This window comes from Schistocerca gregaria, chromosome 4 (genome assembly GCF_023897955.1).
Source record: "Schistocerca gregaria isolate iqSchGreg1 chromosome 4, iqSchGreg1.2, whole genome shotgun sequence".
Classification (NCBI taxonomy): Eukaryota; Metazoa; Arthropoda; class Insecta; order Orthoptera; family Acrididae; genus Schistocerca; species Schistocerca gregaria.
Genome location: NC_064923.1, coordinates 668,463,579 through 668,482,448, shown reverse-complemented (window position 1 = coordinate 668,482,448; position 18,870 = coordinate 668,463,579). Strand labels below are relative to the sequence as shown.

General features: G+C 37.7%; 1 protein-coding gene across 1 annotated transcript in view; it reads right to left on the bottom strand.

Moving 5' to 3' along the window:
• LOC126268186 (probable 2-oxoglutarate dehydrogenase E1 component DHKTD1 homolog, mitochondrial) overlaps positions 1-18,870 on the bottom strand; it is a 328,733-nt gene that overhangs the window by 223,076 nt on the left and 86,787 nt on the right. The window contains exon 5 of the mRNA XM_049973793.1: positions 5,089-5,250. Coding sequence (XP_049829750.1) covers positions 5,089-5,250 — 162 coding nt within the window. The remainder of the gene's footprint in view (positions 1-5,088; positions 5,251-18,870) is intronic.

Here is an 18,870-nt window from a genome sequence, read left to right as displayed (position 1 = left end):
TATCTAGACCTGCTCCTGTGATCCTGTCCCTCTAATGTCCATTCAACTATTGTTTTCAGCAGTGACTATTGATGTAATATGTGCCCAACCATTCTATCTTTCCATTTTATTGTGTTCTTTATTAGATTGTTTTCTCATTGAATCACTGCAGGACATCTTCATCCCTTTCTCAATAAATCCATTTGATCTTTAATAGCCTCCTGCAACAACACATTTTGCAGGTTTCTAATTGTTTCATTTCTGTCTTTCTCATTGTCCATGTTCACACCATTACACAGTCCTTGAATGTTAGTATCTCTTTCTTTTTATAGGAAGTACAAATATTGTCACAATATGTATCATGCTTCATCCTTCTGCTGTTGAGGTATCAAAATTTGTCCACATTTAACATTTAGCTACAAGCATTTCAACCTGTTGTGTACATTAATAACTTAGATTTCTTTTTGTTAAATGTGTGTTCCAATTACGAACTTACAAAAGCTCCATTTTGTTAAGTATCTAACTCATCTCCTGTTCAAATTAATGATGATGTAAATAAAATAGAAAGAAACTTCCACATGGGAAAAATATATTAAAAACAAAGATTCCAAGACTTACCAAGCGGGAAAGCGCCGGTAGATAGGCACAATGCACAATGAATAAAATAGACAAACACACACACAGAATTTCGAGCTTTCGCAACCGGCGGCTGCTTCGTCAGGAAAGAGGGAAGGAAAAGGAAAGATGAAAGGATGTGAGTTTTAAGGGAGAGGGTAAGGAGTCATTCCAATCCCAGGAGCGGAAAGACTTACCTTAGGGGGAAAAAAGGATAGGTGTATACTCGCGCGCGCGCACGCACACACACACACTCTTTCCTGACGAAGCAGCCGCCGGTTGCGAAAGCTCGAAATTCTGTGTGTGTGTTTGTGTGTTTTATTCATTGTGCATTGTGCCTATCTACCGGTGCTTTCCCGCTTGGTAAGTCTTGGAATCTCTGTTTTTAATATATTCATATCCTGTTCACTTTCACTTAGCACTGCCATCTCAACAGCAGAGTGAAGCATGTTGATTCTCAGTCTATGAAAAGAAACTTCCGCATTGAGATGGTCCTTTACTGTCTTCATTGCCTCTTCAAAATATAAATTAAATACCAGTGCTGAAAATGAGCAACCCTTACTTATACTTTTCCTGGATTCAGTCTCTTGTGTCATTCTATTGCTGTTGAATACTTCAGTATACATCACAATATGAGAATGGATTGTTCTTCCATTGTCATCGTATGTGTCGTATTGTCTAAGAATGAAAAATATTTTATTCCATTCTGAAAAGGGTAGTTGCTACTGCCATATAGAGGAGATGCAAAGTCACAGATAGGCACAACATAAAGACTGTTGTGCATATTAGTGACTTAGCATCTCTACTATAGGGTGAGTGGCAACTATGTTTTTCATAATATTGTTACATTACATTTTGGATTTTCCATTGTTTGATTTTATCCCATACTGCTTTATAGAAAGCCTCCTCTAAATCTAGAAACACAATGCCAGTTTACTTGTTTTTCCTATATCTGGCCTCAGTTCTGGAATTACTTCTCAAGTGCCTTTATGTCTCTTGATACCAAACTGGATCACACATAATCTACTTTAAGTTTCCTATTCTTTGATGAAGTATTCTCATAAGTATTTTTGATGCATTTGATACGAGACTGACTATAAAAGAATTTTCACATACATCGAATCTTGTTTTCTTTGCTCATGTAAAAATCATATTATTTTCCACAATACAACTCCTGCAGTTAGGTGAATTTCATTCAAATGGTTATACAGTTCTTAGTCTTCCCTTTGGTCTGATATTTCATCAGTAGCTCGGCATTTGTTCATTCCAAGTTTGTGCAAAAGTTTTTGAAAGTCAGAAAAATCTATTTCATCTCTCCTATCACTTTCTTGCACTATTTCCTTATTTTCAGGGAGAATATAAAGTTTCTCAAAGTATTGTTTCCATATTCTCATCTTATTTTCTGCTTTCATTACCTAATAATAGTCTTCATCTCGAATAACCGTGTTGCTCATTCTGTGCTTTCTAAAATAATTGTTCATCAATATGTGTGCTGTAACTATGTTACTCTGTTTTACTTTTGCTTCTACTTCATGGTCTTTCTGCTCCATCCATTTGCTATAGGCTAATTACATTGGATAAACCAGATAATTTAAGATGATTTACCTCTACACTACATATATATTCCATGAGCCACTATAAAGTGCATGGCAATATTATTGATTTTCTGTCCTATTCCATTCTCAAACTGAAAGAAGGAAAAATGGCTGGCCTCTATACACACCCTGATTTCTATTTTCTAATTCTTATTCTCAAGAGTCCAATGGGGCATAGGTGATGGTGGAGTAGAACTGTCACACAATCTTCTTGAACAGAGTTACGATAAATTTACCCAAAGTAGTTCCCCAGGAAATATGTTGTCTTTCTTCCAAGGATTTCCATTTGAGTTCAACAAGCAATTCCCCTGCACTTTTGTATCCACTGTACTGGCCAGTTGTGATCCCAGGAGTGCTCCTCTGGATTCATTCTATAATTACAGTCACATCTGCTAGATAAGAACTCCAAAATGTGTAACAATACTCTATGACGGGTCTCAGTAACATCATGTATGTGATTTTCTTTACAGATGTACTGTATGCACTTTTCCTGAATTCTTCCAACAATTCTAAGTCTTCCATTTCATATATAACCCTAAATACTTACAAGATGTTCACCACTGATGTTGTAACAGGAAGAGCAGTGGTTTTTTATTATTATAAGGAGCCAGAATGACTGGTCAATAAGTGAAAAATTAGGGCTACCCATGCATTTTTGCTAGTATACTTAACAGCCAGCAGTGGCTACATCTGTCACTTGATTATAACCTAATTTATTTAAAATGGTTTTTGAGACAATAACCTTCTCAATACTATGCATAAGGAATAACTTTGACATCAAAATAGCCTTTACAGTTAGTGCAGTGTCTGTATTTGAAAGTGTCTGTATATTATTTTATTCATGACTGTAATTTTCAGCAAATGAAATATTATTTTCTCGGGATAAATTTCAGTAATCAGTTGCAAATAATTTTTATTATCTTTACTGATTTTGAAAAATTAATTTGTCATCTTCAGAAGCCTGCAAAATTAGGGATATAATAAATATTTAGACCTTGGTTATATATTTATGTGAAGTATAAAAAGTATATTGTCAATGGCCTCACTGCAGTGGTAATACCAGTCCCCCTCAGATCACTGAAGTTAAGTGCTGTCAGGCTTAGCTAGTACTTGGATGGGTGACCGTCCAACCTGCAAAGGGCTGTTCGCAATCAGGGTGCACTCAGCCCTTTTGAGGCAAATTGGGGAGCTACTTGATTAAGAAGTAACAGCTTTGATCATGAAAACTGACAACAGCTAGGAAAGCATTTTGCTGACCACACACCCCTCCATATATGCATCCAGGAATGCCCATAGGCTGAAGATGACATGGCAATTGGTCAGTACCTTTAGGATCTTCCGAGACCTGTTCAAATGGAGGTTTTATGAAAATTATATTAGAGAAACTTACTGTCTGATAAACTAAGTATTTGTAAGTTTCTGTAACACACTTTTATACTTCATATAAATGTGCAGCCAAGGTCTAAAATTTGTAATATCCCTAATTTTATAAACTTCTGAAGATGAAAAATTAAGCTGTCAAACTGGTAAAGATAATAAAAATTTATTTGAGCTGATGACTCAAATTTATCCTGGGGAAAAAGAAAAAAAGGTGTCTGTACAGTTTGATGACAAGTGGATGTCCTTGCTGATGAAATGTATTCTCAACTCACAAATAAGATATTACATTTACTGTATAGTTTACTATTGACACATGAAAATTTATCTATAATTCAGATGTAGGTAGTCAGCAGAGTCTGTTCCTTCACAGACACATGTGTCTGAAGGACAAGTGCACCAGACTACACAGACACTGTCAAATACAGACACTGCACTAACTGTATTTCATGCCAAAGCAAGGAAAAATGATGTCATAAACATTCTCTCTCCTGATGTGGAAATCACAAGAACAGGTTCAAGCATTACTGAATGTGTACACTATGACATATGGAAGTTTGGATTGGTCCAGGAAACATGTATATATGGTCAAAGGTTAAATACTTGCAAAAACTAGGAAATCCAGGTTCGAGACCCAGTCTGGCAAAACTTTTCATATGTCTATAGTAAACCATACAACTGGTGTACTATTGTATTAACAATTTGCAAATACATTTCATAATATAGCCTCTATCTGTACAATACAAACACAAATAGAAATCAGTAAATGGTGTTCAGTTTGAATGTTAATTTGTAAAGATACTTTGACGGCCAGGTTGTGATTCAGGAAAGGAGGATGGCTGATGGTATAAAGTGCTGATAACCAAATTGTGTTCCATTGAGGGCGCATTTAAGACACTGCTGTTGGAGATCCAACAATCAGAAGCAAAGCTCAGCTGTGTGTTTGGTGCAGTAAGCAAGGAGAAAGCTACATACCAGCTCTGCACTACACAATTCTCAGACACTGTGAAAGCTGTCAATATACGGAAAAAATTACCACCCCAGTTGGGCAACTGAAGCAATATATTTGATGCTCCATCAGTGATGTCACAAAATTTTCTTTACTACCATTAGTGCTACAAGAGTACTGTAGATAAATAGCTTCTGAATTGCATAACTAACTGAAGTTAATGAATCTCATTAATGACATAAGTGGACTAAATTTTAATTTTAGCTGTAGACTCCAAATGCAGATTATAAATAATGCTAGTCACTGTTATTCTTGACTGACCTTTATGATTAAGTTTATGTAACAACATATGTCAATGAATCATAATTTTGTACATGAGGCAAACATGTCACTATATAGGCGAAAATGTCACTACTGAACATTTGTAATTTCATTTTAAGGCTTGCAATAATGAATGGTATTAATATTAATGAATGGGTGACAATATCATATTTCTGCAACTGTAAGAGTTAGAGTATAATTGTCAAGGATAACAGTTCTCATAGTGACCGATACAGAATTTATCACACTCACCAAAATGGCTTATAACATCACCACATGTTTTCACATCATCTGGAAACTCTGGTAATCCCTTTAACTTCCTAAAAATCAGACCTGGGTGAAATTCAAATAAGCCTGTAAGAAGATTTAGCCTCCCTCTATGTGGCATTCCAATAACTATTTCCTTGAGTCCATCTGGAAAAAAAAGATACTCTATTCTAAAGAAACATTTTAAAAATATGTTAAGTTATATGAATATGGTGACTATAGAGAATATTAACGGATACTCAATGAGAAACACAGTTGTTGCATGTAAAACATGGTACATGATGTGCTTTGATCATATTAGTTGACAGTTCCACAATAAACCAGGAAATGGCAGCTCTACTTCTAATTTCAGATCATCACTGATGGCAATTTTGTGAGGTGGTTTGCATGTAAACAGTGGTAAGTACAAAAATATTGCTGCTAGTAACAGTAATGTGTGTGATGTTCATGCCAGGAAGATACTTTTGTATGAAACCAAGGATGATGGGGATAAGTATGATTCAGATAAGGATTCTCAATATGTTCCTAAATACAAATGTGCTTCCAAAGTTGTTGCTAATCGGATAAATGTGAATAATTCTTTCAACAAGTAAACAATGTTAAAAGAATGTGTCATTTTCCACTTTTGCTGTATTAAATTTAGTTTTTCACACTAGTTTCAATCTTCTAGGCCATTCTCAAGTGATTTTGTGGTTCTGCCCAAAATAAAATATATTATATTTCCTCCACAAATAGAAATATAATTATATGAATTCAAACATATTTTACAATGGAAAATCCAGTATGGAATGTACAATATTATGAAAAGGAAAGTTGGTACTCACCATATAGTGGAAATGCTGAGTCACAGATAGCCTCCCCAACTCTCCCCTGCCCTCCATCTAACCTGCAGCACTTCACTGTCTGCCAATGCCACCATACTATTCTTCCCCCTCCCTGCCCCAGCCTTCTTCTTACCCCCACCCATTTGCCACTCCCATCATGCACTGATGCTGCTGCTTACATTGTGGTTTCAGTTGCCTGGGACTGCAGTCATGCATGTGAACTTCATTGTGTGTGTGTGTGTGTGTGTGTGTGTGTGTGTGTGTGTGTGTGTGTTGTGTGTGTGTGTGTGTGTCTACTCTGTTGCTGACGGAGGCTTTAATGGCTGAAAGCTTTATTTATTTGTGACTGTCTTTTTGTTGTGCCTATCGGTGACTCATCATCTTCACTATATGGTGAGTAGCAACTTTCCTTTTCATAAATAAATACAAATTACAAATGTTTTATTCCATCTTTGAGCATCTTTACATGCAGTTGGTGTCATCAGTGTTAGCACAATAATATTAATATAAACTTGGACAAATGCCATTAACTATAATATAATTATCCAAGACGGATATAAATGCCACTAATTACAATATAATAACCCGAGATGGATACAATACATATTTTTGCAAATGCCAATAACAACAAAAAGTTTCCTAACAGATCAATTACAAGATAAATGTACTACATAGCTCAGTGAATGACAAATAAATAATCAAACAGATAATTAACAATAAGTACATGAAACAGTAATAAAATTGTTGCACAGTGTGGCATATGTATAGTTTGCAATAAATTTATTGTTCATTCTCATAAGGAAAGTGGATCATTTGTCACATACTCAAGGAACTCTTGAGCAGGGTAAATTCCTTTACTATTCATCCACCTTGAAAGACTAGTTTTAAATTACTGGAGGACAAAGATATTTGTAACTGTTTTGTGTCTTTGCAAACCTAGCATATAGCATATTAATTGTACGTCCACTTCTTATGTTGTGGTCATGAACTGTCCTCCTTAAGTCAAATTTACTCAGATCCTCTTTAACAAAGACAAAGCAGTTGTAAATATACGGGCCAGGCACTGTCATTATATTTAGTTGCTTAAAATAATATCAAAATGATTCATATGGGCTAAGTCCTGCTATGCATCTTATGGCTTTCTTTTGTCATTTAAACAGCAATTTTGAGCCTATGAAATTGCCCCTAATAGTATTCCATAACTCAGGTGAGAATGGAAGAGTGCAAAATATGCATATAACAGAAGTTCTTTACTGGCACTGCTCCTCAGCTTGTACAGCAGATAGATGACACATACCAATTTGTCACATAACTTCCCTGTGTGGATATCCCAGCTGAGCTTTTGATCTATGTGAAATCCTGATAATTTTACTGGTTCATTATCTTGACTGGGAGCATTCAGATTGAATACAATAGCTTCAGTTTTACTGTCATTCTTCTGCAGTACATTTGCCTCAAACCAAGCAGTGCATCTCTCCATTGCCACTGGCATGCTGTGTTGCATATTTTCAAGGTTGGTATCACATGTGATGAGTCTTGAGTCATCAGTATATATCACTGCATTACATGGTACAATTGTAAGTAAATCATTTATATAAATGATGAAAAGGAGAGGTCCAAGAACAGATCCTTGGGGTACACCCTTTCCAACTGGGAGAAAATCTGACATTTGATTATTTTCCTTAACTAACTGTTTTGTATTGTCCACGTAAGATTGCATTAGGCTTAGTGCATTCTCTCTCACTCCGTAGTGGTAGAGCTTTTTATGAGAATATTGTAGGAGAACATATCAAATCTTTCCTCAGGTCCAACAGTGTTGCACAGAAAATATACTTATTTTCAAAACAACTGTACATTTTTGCTAGCATGCTCTCAACTGCTTTGACTGTAGAAAGGCTGGATCTGAAATCATACTGTGAGGGGGTAAGTATATCATTATGTTAAAAATATTGACTTATCTGTTTATGCATGCAGTATTCTATTATTTTTGATATTATGGATATAAGTGATACTTGTCGATAGTTATACGGAGACGCTATATCTCCTTTCTTATGTACTGGTTTAACTACAGATATTTTTAAACACTCCATATAATTACCTTCATTTAAAATTTTGTTGATTATTTTAGTCAGTGGCATTACTATTTGATTCCTGATAATTTAATAACATAATTTGAGAGACCATTGTAATCCTCTGCTCTAGAATTACTTTGCTATTGATTCATTGACCATCTCAGTTACACGAGTCCACTGAAATTTGTCGGTCTGCTCACTGTTCATTTCTGGCAGCAGTACCTCTGCCTTATTCACATCCTCCATTAATGCTGTTATCTGCTTGAGGACTGACAAAATGTACATTTAGAATATCAGGTGAAATTGGTGTTTGGTATGCTTTATCATCTCAGTTTATTTCTGTTTTAATAATTTCCCATACAGCTTTGCATTTATTCACTGAGTTCAGTATATATGTATCATCTGCTTTGCACTTAGCTGCCTATATTTCAGACCTGTAAATCTTTTTCACTTTCATTTACATTTCCTTGGCAGCATTATTGTGCTTAGACCTATCATGATAAGAGTAGCATTATGATTCTTACTCTACCTAGATGTGAGGTGTACCAGCTTTTTAGATTTTGTGGCTTGGTGTAATGATTTTGCTTCAATATTTTCTTGCAGCATTTAGGACAACATGCTTCAAAATTTTCAGTAAACAGTTCTAAAAATTTGGTGGTAGATTCATTTGCACCTGCAGTGGTTATTATTTTATCCTGTTTTATTAAATTAAGTTTACTTATCAACTAGTTTAGCTTTGATTCATTAATTAGTCTTATAATTTTTCTATAGTCTATGGAAGTTTCAGCTGCTTTACTATTAAGAGTTTGTCTGAGCCATAGTCCCTCATGACCTGAAATGACTAGCTTGATTGTGTTGAATTCTGTTTTGTTTAGATGAAAATTACATATTATGTTATCAAGACATTTATATTCTTAAACTTAATGACTATACTGATATCACCAAATATTAGTATTCTGCAATTTTTGTATTTCAGTAGCTAGAGTATCAGTCTCTTCAGAAGTTCCACAAATGGGTCTTCATTGTGTTTTGGGGGACAGTATACTGAAGCTATTATAATTTCCTGTTTTGGCAAGATTACTGCTGCAGCTTCAAATTTTGCTTCTCCACTTACATCTATAACTTCACAGATTAGTTTCACACTATTTTTAACATATACAGAAACACCAATAGGTTAATACTTGTTCTATAGTAGCTGGCTGCCAATTAATATACACATGGTACACTTAATTTTAGTTCCTCACTGCTAAGCTAGTGTTCATTTACTGAAATCACAGTGCAATTTAAGTTTTCCAGCAATACTGAAGTTCATTAAGTTTGCTCTTAAGAGGCTGCACATTAATATGTAAGAACATTACACTTGCACATATCATAATATTGTAAGCATATTTTAAATACATTACCTGCAACAGAAAACAATGCTTTATGTACTGAAATGTCAACATCTTGAAATTAATAGAAAACATAAATTTCAAGATGCTGTCATTTCAATATGTAAGTTTATTGCAGATAAAGGTATTTAAAATACATATACTTTCACATCATTATATTTCTATTTGTGGAGGTAATATAATATAATCTATTTTGTACTAAACTATAAAATCACTTGAGAATGGCCAAGAAAGCTGAAAGTAGTTGTGAATAAATAAAATTAATGCAGCAAAGGTAGAAAATGACATCATTTTTAATAAATTCATTACTGTGGTACCCACTATGAAGAAAATGTAAACAGTGTTAGGTTGTGTCCCTTAGCATTGTTTATGCGAATTTACATGGTCCACCTCCATAGCTAAGCGGGCACTGTGGATGATTGCCATGAGGGGGACTGCTGTTTGATTCCCAGTACTATCAGGAATCTTTCCTTAGTGCAAGGACAGGTACAGGATGCAATCAGCCTTGTGATGCCAGCTGAGCAGCTACTTGCCTGATTATTAGCAGTTCCATACTCAAGAAACTCAAGAAAAACCAGGAGAATAGTGTGCTGACCACATGCACCACAGTACATCCAGTGATGCCATGGCAGAGGGAGACACGCTGACTGGTCAGAACCAGTAGGTCCATCTTGGGCCAGAATGTGGAATTTTACTGTTTTTTTAGATTGTGCTTAACAGTGTTTACATGTGGTAAGGAAACAATAAGATCAATTTTATACTGTGCTGAATCATATACAATAATTTGCTATGTTGCCATACTTCATTATTTAAAAACTTGGTAATACAAATCTCAGTACCATAAAATGAAACAATTTGAACCTTTTAAACCAGTATTTTTGAAAGGTTTCACAGTACTGTATCATTAACTTGCCCAGCAAGTAAACAGTGGTAAGCTGATGGTAACACATGTTAAGTGCAGTAAGTCTGCAAGTAAGCAATGTTAAGTATCCATTGATGTATTTTTTTAAATAAAATTTTGGATTGAATTTAAGATTTTAAAAATATGTTGTGCTCTAGAAATATCTGAAAACACAATGGATGAACTTTAAATATCTTATTTATGAGATTTTATTGGAACCTTACTGTACAATTTCTCAAAACAGCTGGCTTGTCCCTTACCACTGTTTACAGGAAAGTCATCACACATCACTTGTGATTGTGTATATCAATATATAACACTAAATTTAAGATTTAGAAGAGACTGCCGATTTGGCAGTTTTGGCCAGCAAAACTAATTTATGCTTGAAAATTAACTATCTACACCTTCATGACGATATCTCCCACAGTATGGGACAAAACGCCAAGCACAGAAACATTCCCTAGAACATGGCCTAATGCCCATAAAACTGATTTCACCTAGGATACCCCTTTGGAAAATTTATAGTTTCATTTAAATTATATGTTTCACACAAGGCTTTCTTGTCTTCAGAATCTTTTTTGAAGTCCGTAGTTGAAGTCTGCAGTTGAAGTCTGTACAAATCATAACTGTTTTATTAAGTCAGTATTCTGTTGCACTTTGAAGCATTGTCTAATTTGCTAAGGAGAGTGTTCAGATTTCCATCTGCCTTTCTGTATGAGGTCTGTTCAAAAAATTTCTGGAACATTCATAATTTTGTATCATTGGTGTGCTGGAGCAAAATATGGTTGCCATCCCTGCACAAACCTGTGTTTCAGTGTAACTGTCAGAAGTTTCATTGTTGTATGCCTGTTAGTCATTGTTCAGTGCTGCAATGAGTATAAAATTGTGTCACACAGTTTGCAAATTTCGAGATGGCAGAGTCAGAGGAGCAATGAGTCTGCATTAAATTTTGATTGAAACTTTTACAGTGACACACACACAGGCAGCCTATGGTGATGAGTTCTTAGGCTGTACTTGGTGTTACAAATGATTCACATTGTTTAAAAATGGCTGGATGTAAGTTAAAGATGGTTTTTGTTCAGAATGCCCTTCAATGTCTATCAACAATGCTCTTTCCAGGATCATCAATGAAATTGTGCATGCCAATTGAAGACTGACTGTCCATGAGATCAAATGTCAAAGCCATGCTGTTAGTCTTCTTAGCTTTGAAAGAAAATAATTATCATCTACCTCTACTCATACATGATTACTCTGCTATTTACAATAAAGTGCTGGCAGAGGGTTCAATGAACCACCTTCAAGCTGTCTCTCTACCATTCAACTCTCGAAAGGCGGGTGGGAAAAACGAGCACTTAAACTTTCCTGTGCGAGCCCTGATTTCTCTTATTTTATAATGATGATCATTTCTCTCTATGTAAGTGGATGCCAGGAGAAAACTGGTGATTGAAATTGCATGAGAAGATCCCATCACGATAAAAAATGCCTTTATTTTAATCATTGCCATTCTAATTCACATATCATGTCTGTAGCATTATCTCCCCAATTTCACGATAATGCAAAACGAGCTGCCCTTCTTTGTACTTTTTCTATACCATCTGTCAGTCCCACTTGATGCGGATTCCACACCGCACAGCAATACTCCAAAAGAGGGTGGCCAAGTGTGGTGTAAACAGTCTCTTTAGTAGACCTGTTGCACCTTATAAGTGTTCTGCCAATGAATCACAGTCTTTGGTTTGTTCTACCCACAACATTGTGTATGTGATCATTCCAATTTAGGTTATTTGTAATTATAATCCCTAAGACAATGTTGACTGGAATACTCTCTTTCAAATTCTAAAGGTGGTAGGGGTAAAATACAGGGAGCGAAAGGCTATTTACAATTTGTACAGAAAACAGATGGCAATTATAAGAGTGGAGGGGCATGAAAGGGAAGCAGTTGTTAGGAAAGGAGTAAGACATGGTTGTAGCCTCTCCCCGATGTTATTCAATCTGTATATTGAGCAAGCAGTAAAGGAAACAAAAGAAAAATTCGGAGTAAGTATTAAAATCCAGGGAGAAGAAATAAAAGCTTTGAGGTTCGCTGATGACATTGTAATTCTGTCAGAGACAGCAAAGGACTTGGAAGAGCAGTTGAATGGAATGGACAGTGTCTTGAAAGGAGGATACAAGATGAACATCAACAAAAGCAAAACATGGATAATGGAATGTAGTCAAATTAAGTCGGGTGATGCTGAGAGAATTAGATCAGGAAATGAGACACTTAAAGTAGTAAAGGAGTTTTGCTATTTAGGAAGTAAAATAACTGATAATGGTCGAAGTAGAGAGGATATAAAATGTAGACTGGCAATGGCAAGGAAAGCGTTTCTGAAGAAGAGAAGTTTGTTAACATCGAGTATAGATTTAAGTGTCAGGAAGTCATTTCTGAAAGTATTAGTATGGAGTGTAGCCATGTATGGAAGTGAATCATGGACGATAAATAGTTTGGACAAGAAGAGAATAGAAGCTTTCGAAATGTGGTGCTACAGAAGAATGCTGAAGATTAGATGGGTAGATCACATAACTAATGAGGAAGTATTGAATCGGATTGGGGAGAAGAGAAGTTTGTGGCACAACTTGACCAGAAGAAGGGATCGGTTGGTAGAACATATTCTGAGGCATCAAGGGATCACAAATTTAGCATTGGAGGGCAGTGTGGAGGCTAAAAATCATAGAGGGAGAACAAGAGATGAATACACTAAGCAGGTTCAGAAGGATGTAGGTTGCAGTAGGTACTGGGAGATGAAGGAGCATGCACAGGATAGATTAGCATGGAGAGCTGCATCAAACCAGTATCAGGACTGAAGACCACAACAACAACAAGAATTTACAGCCTTCAGATTTGTGTGACTTATCGCAAAATCAAATTTTAGCAGATTTCTTTTAGTACACATGAGAATAAGTTCACACTTTCTTTTATTCAGGATATTACCTCTGTTTTACTTGATGACTTTCTGTCTATTACTACAAACTGTGACTGTTCTGACAGGAAATCATGAATCCAGTCACAAAACTGAGGCCACTTGTGAGGAATGGTGTTGAAAGCTTTCTGGAAATCTAAAAATATTGAATCAATTTGAAATTACCCGTCAATAGCGCTCATTACTTCATGAGTATAAAGAGCTAGTTGTGTATCACAAGAATGTTATTTTCTGAATTCATGCTGACTGTGTGTCAATAAATCATTTTCTTCAAGGTACTTCATAATGTTCAAATACAGTGTACATTTCAAAACCCTACTGCAAATAGACGTTAGTGATATAGGCCTGTAATTCAGCAGATTACTCCTACTTTCCTTTCTGGGTATTCGTGTCACTTGAGCAATTTTCCAGTCTTTAGGTACAGATCTTTCTATGAGCGAGCAGTTGTATATAATTGCTAAATATGGAGCTATTGTATTAGCTTACTCTGAGAGGAACCTGATTGGTATATGATCTGGACTGGAGGCCTTGGCTTTATTAAGTGATTTAAGCTGCATTGCTACATCAAGGATATCTACTTTTATATTTCTCATCTTGGCAGTTGTTCTTGATTGGAATTTTCCTTTGTCTTCTTTGTTGAAGGAGTTTCAGAAAACCGTGTTTAATAACTCTGCTTTATTGGCATGAATTCATGCCACAGGGACAAACTGTTAATCAATGGTACTCTTGGAATGTGTTGTGATGACTGCGAGATATGTGAAAAGGAAACAGCACAAAATGTGGCAACACAATTCATGGCTCCTGCATTCTAATAAACATGTTCATCCTTGTTGGTGCATGCCTATTGCACAAAAAATGAAATAACTGTGCTGCCTCATCCTCCGTACTCTCTAGACCTGATGCCTTTAGACATTTTGTTATTTTTTTTATTTCCAAAGTTGAAAACCCCATTGAAAGGACAAATAGATGAGATAAAAGAAAATTTGCAGTCTGCACTTTGTGTGTTCCAGCAAAAGGCATACCAAGACTCCTTCTGCAACTGGAAATGGCATTGGGAGTGATGCATCAATTGTAGAGTACAGTATTTCAAAGGAGACCATGCATAAAAAGTAAAAGGCAAGCACTGAAAAATTTAGTGGACAAATTTTCAGAATTTTTTGAACAGACCTTGTATAAACAAAGAATGTAGTAAGTTACATTGCAGGCACTTCAAAGATGTGCTTTTTTTGTTAAAATTACAAGATTACATTTGTAAGGTTTTTGCCCAAGCAATTTCTATACATTCCATGTCGTATAAAGTGGCTTCATTCTTAGGAATTTACAGCAATGAATATTACATACAGGAATGTCTTGGAAATTATTTTGGAGTTTCCAGTTTGTAAAAGTAATATCAATATTTATGCAGGAACCTTTTATTACATTGTGTAGCTCTGGAATGCTAAGGGTAAACGCTTTTCAATAAAGTAGTTTTTGTAGGGCTTGGTACAATACTCTGGTTTCATTTTTCAGCTCATTTCTATATACATCATTTGCACCAGAAATTATAACACAGACATTGCTGGACTGCAGTTTGTACTTCTTCATTATTTCCACATTACATGCCCCAAATTTTACTATTCTTGTGACCATAAAGTCCAATTTTTTTTGTCAAAATTTTCATTATTTTACATCCATGAATATTTGAGAAGATAGAACTTCCCTTTGCTATTCTATTGATTATCAGCTACTGGTTTTATCTTTACAATTTTTGGGTGCACTGATTTACTGTGAGCAGATCATAAGAATTATACAATGAACTGTTACACTGTTTAAACAACTCAGTGCTTTTAGACCAACTGCTGAATTAAGCATAAAAAATACCAGGTAGATCATTGTTAAAAGACATTTTTTAAACCATGAGCAGAATGTAAAATATTTAATTGCCATACTGGTTTTTGGGCATATAGCCCACCATCAGTGACATATAAAGGGTGAATCAGAAATCCACTACGAAAATTTTGGAAGCTGTTCAGGGATATTTTCCAAGAATTTTGGTGAAAGGGGCCTATGTCTTCAGTGGCTTGTAACAGGTAACTACATTTAGTATCAATATTGCATTAAAAACATCTGCACAACAGGGCAGGTATCAGTGGTATGTGCTGTGCACCTTGCTTGGAAATAAAGTTGTTCCATTCACTCAGAATACTTGCTGTGGACAGCAGTAAGGATCACTTTACTCTTGATCATGATGCTTGCATTCAGTACTGCTTGAGCTTGTCTCAGGTTGGTGGTTCACTTTCTTTCAGTATTAGTTGTACATTGACAGTGATACACATCAGTTTGCATAGGTTTATTGATGAAAAATCAGCCAATATGTACCACGTCTATGGGTCCACTGAATGCAATGAATAAGTGGCATGATTGTCAACAATAACCTCAGCTGAACAGTGTGCCAAGGGTGTCATTGATATCCATGCACTGAAATAACTACTGTTTGTTTATTGATCATGAACTAACTCAGTACAGTTTAGAAGATAAAGATCCACACATGAGTACAACTCAATGCCCTTCCGTAACAGCGCATAGCAATGACAGCTATGATGAAGTGCATGATCGTTGGTAGTGGTGATGAGCAGAGGAAGCAGGCCTTCTGGAGGATCCAATATAGAAGGGCCCTCTGGAGTGGCTGGTGAAGGTGCAGGATGGCACATCTGATGGGTAGCAGTGATGGCGAGTGTTATGGCCTGAAGCACATGCTTGAGGATGGCTGGTGGTCACTGTGGAGTCCAGAGCACGACTGGCCATCAAGAGTGGCAACCTAATCAACAATCAGTGTAGGAATACAAGAATGGTGTTACATGGACACATGACCATGTGGATGCAAGTAGGTAACTGCAACTGCAGCACTGTTTACCACAACCTGCATGCCATGTATCAGCATGGCTTGCACTCATTGACACTGGCAGCTGCAGGTGGTTTGGCACTACACAGCTCAGCAACTCTTCTGTGACAAACAACCTCTAAGGAAAAGTAGGGGCCACTGCAGGTACACAAAGCATATCTGTGAGTGTGATGATCAAATATGCAGGGGACCAGCCTGCATATATTACAGTCCTCCCCCTTGAGGTAGATGGTGTAACCATCCAGGAGACATAGCACATCCAGGGGTGGAGGCTCCGAGTAGTCACCAGCAGACACCACAAGACAACAGTATAATTAGTCAATGAACACAACAAATGGTACTCATGAAAAAAGTGCACCATATTCCTGTAGTGCAACAGCAACTGACCACCATAGATGGTGACAGGAAAGGTGAGGGCAGAGGCTGGGATGGCAGTGCAGAGTCCATGAAGATGTAGACCAGGCCCATTATAGGACAATGGGATCATTGGTGTCAGCAGGGATGGCTAGTAGGAAGCAGGGACAACAGCCACAGGGATGATGAGAGCACCATGAGTGCCAGCCACAGGAAGGCTAGTGACAGTCATGGAGGAGGCTGCATGGTTGACCAAGGCATCACAGGGGCCAGGTGATGACATGATGACAGGAGCGTTGGCTGTGACAGAGCTGATGACAAAAGTACTAGCTCCTGGTGCCATCAAGTGCAAGCGCTCAGACTGTATAAGAGGAACACCTGGAGAAGATCTCTGTGAACAAGAAATGGAGTGCCACACAGCATGACAACAATACAACAAACATGACAGCCAGTGGCCCAGCTTGCCACCCTGAAAAACTTCCAGACACCTTGTCTGCAGGCTGTGGAAAAAACTGGAGAACCTGAGTGGAATGAATGGTGCTCTGCAGCAGGTTTTGAGTTGCCTGACCCCAGAACTGATGGGCTGGAAGTAATGATGAACTACCTGACCCCTGAAATGAACGGCAATGATTGATATCTCCAGTGACTGGGAACACACTGTACATGAAAGTGAACTTGAGTGTACACAAAAACACGAGAAATATGCAGACTGACAACAGAACACAAGAGAATGCACATAGGGACAAAACATGACAGAACTGTCCAAGCTGCATAGAAAAGAGTACATTTCCAAGAACCTACATCTGCTGTGAAGCAGGCACACAAATTATGAAGGAATGGCTACCAATACTGAGAGAACTAAACAGTGGAATGCATGCACAGAATCCAGTCCATGTCTAGTACATGGGAGGACACTGCACTATACTGGATTAGAATACAGACTGGCGCACCACAATAAGGATGAATATGCTGTCCCATCGATATGACCAGTACACAAGAAAGATTGCTGAAGTTGAAATGGTTGAAAAACACATGGACAGTGGAGTACGAATGGAACCTGGCTCCAGCAAAACCAATGAAGATGCATCAAGAAACACTGGAACACACAGGAAGACATGGACACATCATTCTTGTCCTGTCCAGGCATTGTCGTCCACAGGAATAAGGCCATGGCTCCATCACCTGGGGGAAATGCAACCTGACGTGGGGGCATTGGGCTTCACATGGCAAGGGAGAGGCAACTGGGTGATGGATGAGACCAGGAGCTGGTGCTGCAGCCAGCAAAACATGAGCAGGCACTGGAGTGAGTGATGCTTGAGCACACGCTGCACTCATGGTTTGTTGGTTTGTGGGACTGCAGGACCAGACTATTAGGGCCATCCGTCCCTTTTTCCATGAACTTGAAACGCCTACAAAGAATAAGAACAAACAATGGAGATGACAAGAGAGACACAGACAGAGACCAGAAAAAAGGAATTGAAATCACACTGAGAGTGACAGTGGTTGGCCGACCATAGAAACAAAAAGGCCAAAGGCCAGACTCAACACAAAAAAAGGACAAACACTTACATCAAGCAATAAAAACTCCCTGCAAAAATAAAACCCAAAACTAAATCTGCCATCAAAATGTCATCTGATAAAAGTGCAGGAAGCATATCAGGCAGTGCAAATGTCTGCCTCAGCGGAGTTAAAAGTGGGCAGTCCAACAAGATGTGGACCACCATCAAAGCTGATCTGCACCGACATAAAGGTAGATCCTTGCGGTGCAATAAATAGCTGTGTGTTATCCAGGTGTGGCCAATGCGCAGCTGGCAGAGAACAACAGGGTCCTTGTGAGAGACCCGCAATGAGGAGCACCACGCACTTGTAGCCTCCTTGATGGCCCAAAGTTTGTTGGGTGAAGGAAGGGTGCGCCATTCTTCACCCCAGATGCAAAGTACCTTCTGCTGCAAAACTGATAAGCTGATCTGAGGTCACTCTCCGAAAGGCCAATCTCCAAGGCTGGTGCATCGACAGCCTGTTTGGCTAGCGTGTCAACGCATTCATTTCCTGGGATGCCGACATCACCCGGGGTCCACACAAAGCCCACACAGCAACCACAATGGGTAAGAGTATTGAGGGACTCTTGGATAGCCATCACCAGCACCAGATGAGAGCGAGGGAAACACTGGTTCATAGCACGTAAACTGCTCAGGGAGTCACTACAGATAACAAAGGACTCACCTGAGCAGGAGCGGATATACTCTAGGGCACAAGAAATGGTGACCAGCTCGGCAGTGAAAACACTGCAGCCAGCTGGCAATGAATGTTGTTCATAATGATCCCTTTGAGTAAGAGCATAACCGACACAACCAGCAACCACTGAACCGTCAGTATAGGCTACGTCA